The sequence below is a fragment of the Ceraceosorus guamensis genome (genome assembly GCF_003144195.1).
Source record: "Ceraceosorus guamensis strain MCA 4658 unplaced genomic scaffold IE81scaffold_58, whole genome shotgun sequence".
Lineage (NCBI taxonomy): Eukaryota > Fungi > Basidiomycota > Exobasidiomycetes > Ceraceosorales > Ceraceosoraceae > Ceraceosorus > Ceraceosorus guamensis.
Window position 1 is genome coordinate 102,212 of NW_020290053.1, and position 8,339 is coordinate 110,550.

Below are 8,339 nucleotides of genomic sequence, written 5' to 3' on the forward strand. Positions count from 1 at the left end.
CAAAGGCCGAGATTGCGGGGACGGACAAGAAAAAGGATGCAAAGGCTGCAGGAATGACGGAAGTCGGAAACGGAGCGCTGGATGGGCAGAGAAAGATGCCAAAAGGTGCTGGAGCTAGTAGAGAAGCTGTGGGACATTGAAGTTTGATGGTACAGGATGATTTTTGATACTTGTAGTATACAAAGAAAATGCAAGGTAGTTTCGTCGTGTCGATCCCACACAAAAACGTTTCGCGTCTCTCTTCTTGCCTCATTGCCCGCGCTTGTCGCGAAAAAAGGCACCAGTAGCAGCTATGGACGGTCCGAATCGATCAAACGTCCTGGTCGAGTCTCGAATCCCTTTTCATGGATCAGGAGGTCGGCAAATATGAGAGAGCGGAGTGAAGGAGTGCTGCGTCAGCGTAATGTCGGCAAGAGACGCGCAAGGAGGCGAGATGAGTGGGGGCCAAAAGAAGGGACTGACAACCTGGTAGACGGGCGCGTATATCCGCACGAGCGAATCGCTTGTCGAGCAGGATCAGAGCGGCCTAAGGAAGAGCAAGAGAGAGGGGGGTTTGGGTCAGCGAAAAGTCCAGAGGGAGCAAGACGTCCTCGAAGAGGCCGCAGGCGCAACACGAGCTCACATAATCGTTCTGGTGACGTATCGCTCTGCCTGCGATCACAAGAGCGTGGGCGCATCAGCGTCGGATCCCTCTGCCGTCATAGCGCCGGGAGCGAATCAGCACGCATGCTTACCGATGGATTGATTGACGGCTTTCATGCACAGATTAATGTACAGTTCTTGGCCCTGTTCGGCGAGCATGACAAGGGATCAGCGAATGACCAGACCGACACGCTAGCAATCACCCGCGAGCCTGTCGTCCATTTCACTCACGGCATCCTTCTCTGTGGACGCTAAGTCCAGTGATGAAGTCTTGGCCAAAGTTCGTACATAGCTGCAGGAAATTTTGGAGCATGTCCAGTTAGCATCCCGATCAAATCGCCGGCTCTTGGCAATGCCCTGTTCAGATGCACGACCCCGCTCGCTCCTGAAGAGCCGCCAGCTCGACTCACTTCATGCGCTCCTTGAGCTCCACACTTGCAGCATTGGCAAAGGGCATGCCGACCATGATGACCGCTCTAGCCAATCTGTCCGAAAAATTGATTCCCTCTGAAAGTTTCGCGCCCACCACGGCCAGCAGCATGGAGCCCGTCCTTGCCGGTACGCCCTGCTTGAGCGAGGCCAATGACGGTTGCAACTATGAGAATGAGTACTTGTCGACCGCCAGTACCATGTCGCTCGTTTCATCCTGTAAACAGTCGACGTACTCACCCCAGTCGGGATTTGGTCCGCCGCATCGATCGCCGCTCTGTACTCTTCAAGCAACCGATCCACATCCGTCGCATTCTTCGGTTCAAAGAAGATCTATCAAGGCATGTCTGGGGTGAGTCGACAAATTGACTGCCTTGAACGGCATCCTATCCTCTCCTTGCAAAGATCAAGTTGTAACGAGAGCGCACCGCTCACCTTCTTTTTGTTGCCCAATCTATTCAGCGCCCCACTCTCTTTCCACCTTCGCGTCGCGCTTTCCAAAAAGGCGTAGCTGGGCAAGAAGACGACAAGGCCATGCGGTACGATGTTGCAGTAGTTGGAAAGAGCACTGGCTAAATCGTCCAGCTGAATGAGTTGGGCAAATGCAAGTGAGGAGGTATCGAATGGCCATCCAGGGAGGACGAAAAGGCATCGCAACATCGAGCGAGGCAAATCGAGAAGTAGATGGTTGAGTCTTGTCCAAAACGTGGTTCATTCTAAGACTTTTAAGATGCCTTATGATGTGACTCACAACGTTGATGTCGCCCCTAGACTCATACTTGAATTCGAATGTTGTGCCTCTAGGTCCGCTAGGCACGATGGCCGCGAGCAAGTTCCGGGCGGGGATGATATGTCCGCAGCTGAATCTGTGAAATCTTTGCGGGTCGATCTGCGGAAAGAGCTGTGTGGTAAAGTCTGAGATCTAAGCAGCGCCAAAGGCAGCAGTCAAGAGAGGCTTTAGCTTTGCAAGTCGATGATAAGCATACCTTGGCCTTCGTGTACAGACCGAAATGGACACTCACAGGCTCCATCGTTCCTCCAGCAAGAATGACCGATCTGGCCTTTTCAAGAATAGGTTTAAATGCTTCTTGAGGGTTGAGTAGCTGGTACCGCAGATGGACCACGCTCTCTTCATCCTGCTCCGAACCTCGCTGCCTCTGACGCAAAGCAGCGCTCGCGCTCGCCGCACCGACTCCGTGGGGTCTGTCTGACGTTCCGGAGTGCACGGCAAATGCCGCTTCACGTTGGATCTCTTCGATCGAAATGAAGACCCTTCCATCTTCGTTGCTGTTTGAGAGGGCGAGTATGAACGACTGAATGGCGTGCATGCAGCTGATTGCGCTGCGAGCCGTTCGTCCCTCCGCATTGCCCGCTCGAGCTTTCATGGCTTGTTTATCTGCATACCCGCTGACCTGGTCGTGATGCGAATGAAGACTGGGAGAGTTAGCGCCCCTTTCCTACAAGTCGAGGCAAATTGAGGCAGTCCAGGGAAGGATCGCGCGCGAAAGAAGCTGAAATTCGCGCATCAGCATCACCAATCAGCTCACCTTTCTAGCAATCTGAGATTGTCTCAGATGAGCGTGCAAAGCGACGAGATTGATCTGGTCGAGGGTTCCTCCAATTCTCTTCATCACTTCAGCGCCTTTCAACATCTGCTCCTGCTTTCCGCCCTCTTTCCCACTCTTTGCTCTGCCTGCCCATTCGCGCGCAAACTTGAGCAGAGCTTCAATGACGGTTCTGAATTCCCTCAGTCTGACCTCGTTGACGCCCTTGAGTCTCGATGCGAATTTCTCGAGGTACGTTTGGATCTGCTCCTTTGCCACGCGTAGCATAGCCTCATCCACGTGTACCTTACCTCCCTCCAACACCGTATCGATGACATTGTGCGCCTCATCCAGCACCACCACTGCCCCGTCCAAACTCGTGCCCAGAGTTTCTCTCGAAGTCTGGCTGAGCAGCAAATTGTAAGGCAAAGCCACCAACTGGGCGGTCCGTGCAGCTGCGCGCGATGCGTAGTAGGGACACACGCCCATCTCTTTGCCCAGCACAACCAAATCTTCCAAGTCCGAGACGCGCGAAAAGGCTCGATCGCGATAATCCAGAATCTGCGATCGGCCTTGCGCATCCTGTGCAGGCAGGTATTCGCAGCGCTTTTTGCCTTTGCCTGCTTGCGTAGTGAGTGAGTGAGTGAGTGAGCGAGTGAGTGGGTGGGTGAGTCAGTAAGTGAGTGAGTGAGTGGGTGGGTGAGTGGGTGAGCGAGCATGTGAGCGAGTGAGCCGGTCGAGCAATGCAGCGATGCAGAGGTGGAAGAGGGAGATGTGAAGACGACGTCAATCGCAGTAGCCACAACGCCGCGCACATCAGCGGGTCGCAGCACTGGTGCGCGTACGCACCCTTTGCCAGATCCCTGCACTTTTCGTTCATGGCCTCCATGCCCTTTGTCTCTCCCGTACGTATGACCTCTTCATTGATGCACATCTGTTTCCTGCTAGCCAAACAGACGCATCTCGTATTCTCCTCTTTCACCCGCTCCTGCCGCTCGTCTCGCTTCTCCTCGCTTTCCATCCAATCCTTTCCGAACTTCGTCTTCTTGACCTCTGCCACGAATTGCATCAACTGCGAGTGCGTCCTACTAGCATAAAACACTTGCGGCAGCGTAGCAGGTTCATCTTCATCCTCCTCCTTCATCGCGGATCCCCAGGTCGGACCTCCCTTGCGCGCCGATGATGATCCACTGGCACCAGCTCGTAGTTGAGCCAAGAGCGCTTGGACTTCGGAAGAGAGAAAGGCAGAATCGTCGGATGGGATCGGACGAGATGTTTCGTCTCCTGAACCGCTGGAGAGCAGGTAGGAATCCGATTCGAATTCGGATGCGGCGTCGCTCGTCGTCGTCGTCGTCGTGCGCTGCGAGGGTGAGAGGAAGACTCGAAGGCGTGAGCCAAGTGCAGTTCCACGTCACCGGAATGCGACGCTGCACCTGCACCTGCACCTGCACCTCACTCACTCGCTTCTTCTTTTTGTTCCACTTTGCAGCACTCTTCCTCTCCATCGCCATTGAGGAATTCTTTTCCTTCTGCTGCGCTTGCCGCGCTCTAGCTATCCTCTGCCTCAACTCCACCTGACCCCTCTGCTCGTCCGCTCTCGCACGGGCTTGAGCGTGCGCTCGCACCCAGTCCGGCTCAGCATCATCAGCGGCGCTGCTGGATGTGATGCTGGCTGTCGAGGTGGATGCTGGATGTGAGGGGTCGCAAAGCAGAGGAGCATGAGCATGAGGGCCCTTCACCCTTCACCCGCGCACGCTCGCACGCCCACACGCACACACGCATACACGCGCACGAGGACACCGATACTCACCAAGCTCACGCGCCTTCGGACCCTCCAGCACACCCAACGAACCTCTCTGTCCATTCCTCTCAAGCCAAGTGAGCGTCGCGCAGATCAAGCTCAAGCTTTTGCCCGTGCCCGTAGGACTTTCCAGCACCGCCACTTTACCCTGTTCCGCGCATTCGAAAATGTTTCGCATGAGGTCCAACTGGATGGGATAAGCTTGCGGATAGGGGAACGAAAATTCTCGAGAGAGCGACGTGGCGCTCGAGCTGGAGGGTGTGCGGAGGGAGAGGTGAGACGCCTTGGAAGTGCCATCATCGCGGGAGAGCATCGAGTTGCTGGTGCTGCGCTCAGGCTGGGAGTGGGAGTCGAGGAGAGACTGGCTTGCGTGAGCTCTCTTCTGCCCTGCTCCCGAGCCCGCTTCTTCTCTCCCGCTCAGCTCCATCGTCATGCTGAACGCATACAGATGATCCAGATCGGTTTGCGGTTTGCGTGCGTTACGTGGATGTGGTTGTGAATTTGGGCGAGCAGGGCGATGAGGTGTGAAGGCGTGCCGTGCCGTGCCGTGCCGTTGATGAGGAGGGCCGAGGAAGGGTCAGGCGATTCATAGAGCGGCCGAGCCCGAGAAGCACGCACGACTGTGACTCGCACTCGAGCTCGCACTCACGACTCGACGGTATTCATCAGGGTGAGGGTGACTGACGACGACAAGACGTGTAGCCGTACACCGACCGCTCTGTGACATCCAGCCGCTCCCTCGCATCGTGGAAGGGGATGGGCGGGCAGTCGAGAGTCGAGAGTCAAAAGTGAAGCTGCACGAACTGCAGTCACGAGTTCATCCAGTCACGCTTTGGCGCGTACGTCGCGCGTCGCGTTTTGCCCAAAGGCTCCGCGGACATCCGCCAGCAGTCATCAAAACGAACAGTCACGTGAGTGTCGTGATGGAGATGCATTTGATTCAGAATTGAATTCAGAAGAGGTCGGTCGGCAGGCAATATTCTAGACATTCGTGATTTGTGTGTGTTTCGACCGTCTAAAGCGACACCCCCCCAACACGACCCGCGCGACGCCCGCGATTCGGAGCGGGTGTGCTTGCTGCTTTGATCGGCCTTATGTACAGGCGCAGCGAGATCCTGTTCTGCCTTTGCGTGCGAGGCATCCGATAGGATAGTTGCACTATAAGAAGCGTGAAACGAAGAAGAAGCAGTTGGAAGAACAAAAAGAATGAAAATGAAAATGAAAATGAACGGCGGTAAGTGTCGAAGGGGGTGATGAGAGCGACGACTGCTTTACAATCGTGAATCATGAATCGCTTGCGCGGCGGTGCTTTTTGGAGGATCGTCGGTCAAGACCTGCGCGACACTGCTACACAACAAAAGTCCAGCGAATGTGTTTCATGTTACGCTTCATCCTCAGCACTTTGCCTATTTCGTAAGATGTCCGGCCTCACCAAAGTCCAGTCGCAAGTCACAGTGTGTTTCTCTCCGATGAGCCGTTCGCAAAGCACCAAAACGAAGGGTATTCACGGATGACGGTGTAGACGTGCGCTCGGCTTCAACGCACCGTGTGCAAAGCGTGTCTCTCCATTGCGGGCAATCAGAGCAGCGCGGGCCCCGCTATATTCGTGGAACAATTTACACGTCAGATGTAATGATCCATGCCGCGCTTCTGCTATCCCTTCAGACGGGCTTGACTTTTTCATCGCTACGAGCGCGGATCAAGGTTCTGTCGATGCGCGCGCGGCGATCGACCGTGTCGCGAACTATCGCAAAGCGCAGGCATTGACGGGCAGGTGAGCGGGACTCTCACAATCACGAACGAATGGAGCGCATGCCACATTGGCCATGGGAATTTGCGCAAATTTATGCGCCGACTACGACAATCACACTATTCATGCTAACAAGCAAAACAGAGAGAAGAATGGTCATCGTTCAAAAAGTGTCGTCAAGAAGATCTGGTCGAACAAGATGAGGGGTGTAGGGGTGAGAAAGATGGCATGCGATTGAAAGGTGCGAGGGGGTTGCGGTGAGTAGGGGTGCGGATGGAATTAGGTTTGGTGGATGGATTGTAAAAGGATTACAAATGCAGAAGAATGGTGTAAAGATTCAAGACTGTCCGATCGAATGAAGCGAGCGGAGGGGGGATGCCATCGAGTGATGGACGAGTCGAGGAGGTTGATCCCTCTTCTCTCTCTTATCGTCTCTCTCTCTGGTCTTCTGCCTGGTCCCGTGGAGCGGCCTTGTGTCAGAAGATGAAAAGTGAAACTCTATCTCTGCCCCTGCGCGTAGTCGTGATCGACCCGCTTAGTTGATGGGGAGAGGAGTGCAGCCGACCTGGACGAGGCCGTTGTGACGCTCGCCAGTGCAGCAGACGGGCTATGAGAGAGCAGGTTGAGAAGGGTGTGATCAACAGGTGTCATTCTGGAAGGAAACAGAGCTCGATCGCTCTCAAGTGTCACTCACGGTCTGCTTGCACTGGTTGTCAACGTTGGCAGCAGCGCCAATGATGTTGATGGGGATCTTTTGGCAAGAGAGACCAAGAGTTCCGACCAGGTCGGTGAAGCCGAGCAGAGCTCCGAGGTCCTTGGCGTCATCGCCAGACTTGGTGGTGCCGCAGCATTGAGCAGTGCCGACGGAGCAAGAGCCGTTAGAGCTGGCAGCAGTGTTGGTGTCTGGCGTGACCTCACCGCCGACTTGGGGAGAGGGAGCGGCCATGACGGCGCTGGCAACGAGTGCGGTGAAGATGGCGAAGCGAGCGAACTGCATTTTGATTAGAGTTTTGGTGGTTTAGAACCGAGAGAGGGGTTTTTAAGTTTTTTTGAGAGAGAAGAGAGAGAGAGGAGAGAGGAGTGGATTGTGTTTGATGAGGAGAGATTGGTTGGGAATGACGAGCTCGAGGTGCTCCATCTTATACCTTTCGGAGGCCGTTTGTGCTCGAGCGCGACAAGGTACGAGATGTGCTATGGCGGAACATGCTGCTGTGTACCATAGCGACTCGACATGCTGGCGCTGAAGCGAACCGGCCTGCGCACGTAGCGCGCAGCGCAAAGGCTCGTCCGTGTAACATCCTCCTGAGCATTTGGCGCTAGCAGACCTAAAGCGACACGACAGGTCGAACAGATCGCATTTCGATCTACGCGAAAACGTGCCATTCCGCTCGAAATTGCCTCTCTGGGGGGGGGGGGGGGGGTGCACTCGCTTCGATCGATACCGCATCGAGTGTAGTTTGTGGAGCATGCGGCGAACATTTCTCCCGTCGACACACACGTGTGTCTGGCACCTTCTAGCGACAGCTTGGCGAAGAGCCTAACGATGCAATGCGTCGTCTGGGTCGAGGATATGGATGCGTCGACACGCATCGGTGGTGCACATGCTGAGGGTGGGAAAAGGATGGAGCATGGTGCGCTACTGTGATCTGACACTATCGGGTCGTGAACATCCAGAGATGCTACATGCTTAGCGCTTCTGAGGCGGTCCAGGAGGAGCAGAGAGCTCCTATGCGCCTGGCTCGAACCGAATGGACGAGGAGCATCCCTTCCAATCGTCCACTGTAACCCATTCCGTTCTCATGTACGTAGCTGGTTTCGTGCCGTAGACGCTATGTGGGGTTCAAGGTTCGAAGCTAGAAGCCTTCGTCGAGCTTCGCTCCATGATCGACGTTTTGGAACGCGAGGAAGAAGTGCGCGCCGTACGCATGCGCCTGACAGGATGATGTTGATGGATCAAATCACAATGCATTGCTTCAATATTGCCCGATATGATGGGGAAAGGGGAGCACCCATCAAAGTGTTGCTGCTTCGACGCGCATATCGCGCTAAGAGTCGCGTTGGCGAGCCGCATACGGCACGGCACGCGCGCTGAGCACAGAGGGAGGCTCGCGCAGCCAAACCCTCGAGCGGGTCATTAGAGAAGTTAGACGTCAAGGTGTTCGCCCCCCCCCCC

General features: G+C 55.2%; 2 protein-coding genes across 2 annotated transcripts; both read right to left on the reverse strand.

The window, feature by feature from the left end:
• Window positions 1–214: 214 nt before the first annotated feature.
• Window positions 215–5,179, reverse strand: IE81DRAFT_325278 (DNA repair helicase). Its single transcript, XM_025514465.1, has 15 exons — window positions 5,066–5,179; window positions 4,426–4,850; window positions 4,076–4,302; window positions 3,465–3,975; window positions 2,619–3,235; window positions 2,094–2,483; window positions 1,823–1,993; window positions 1,507–1,656; window positions 1,312–1,404; window positions 1,053–1,207; window positions 874–934; window positions 735–786; window positions 623–651; window positions 463–526; window positions 215–338 (listed from the first exon to the last, which is right to left on the reverse strand). The coding sequence occupies exons 1-15, from the start codon at window positions 5,080–5,082 to the stop codon at window positions 250–252; spliced, it is 3,051 nt and encodes a 1,016-aa protein (XP_025367918.1). The 5' UTR covers window positions 5,083–5,179; the 3' UTR covers window positions 215–249.
• Window positions 5,180–6,309: 1,130 nt separating this feature from the next.
• On the reverse strand, window positions 6,310–7,565 carry IE81DRAFT_325279 (hypothetical protein). Its single transcript, XM_025514466.1, has 2 exons — window positions 6,861–7,565; window positions 6,310–6,773 (listed from the first exon to the last, which is right to left on the reverse strand). The coding sequence occupies exons 1-2, from the start codon at window positions 7,161–7,163 to the stop codon at window positions 6,702–6,704; spliced, it is 375 nt and encodes a 124-aa protein (XP_025367919.1). The 5' UTR covers window positions 7,164–7,565; the 3' UTR covers window positions 6,310–6,701.
• Between the last annotated feature and the right edge of the window lie 774 nt (window positions 7,566–8,339).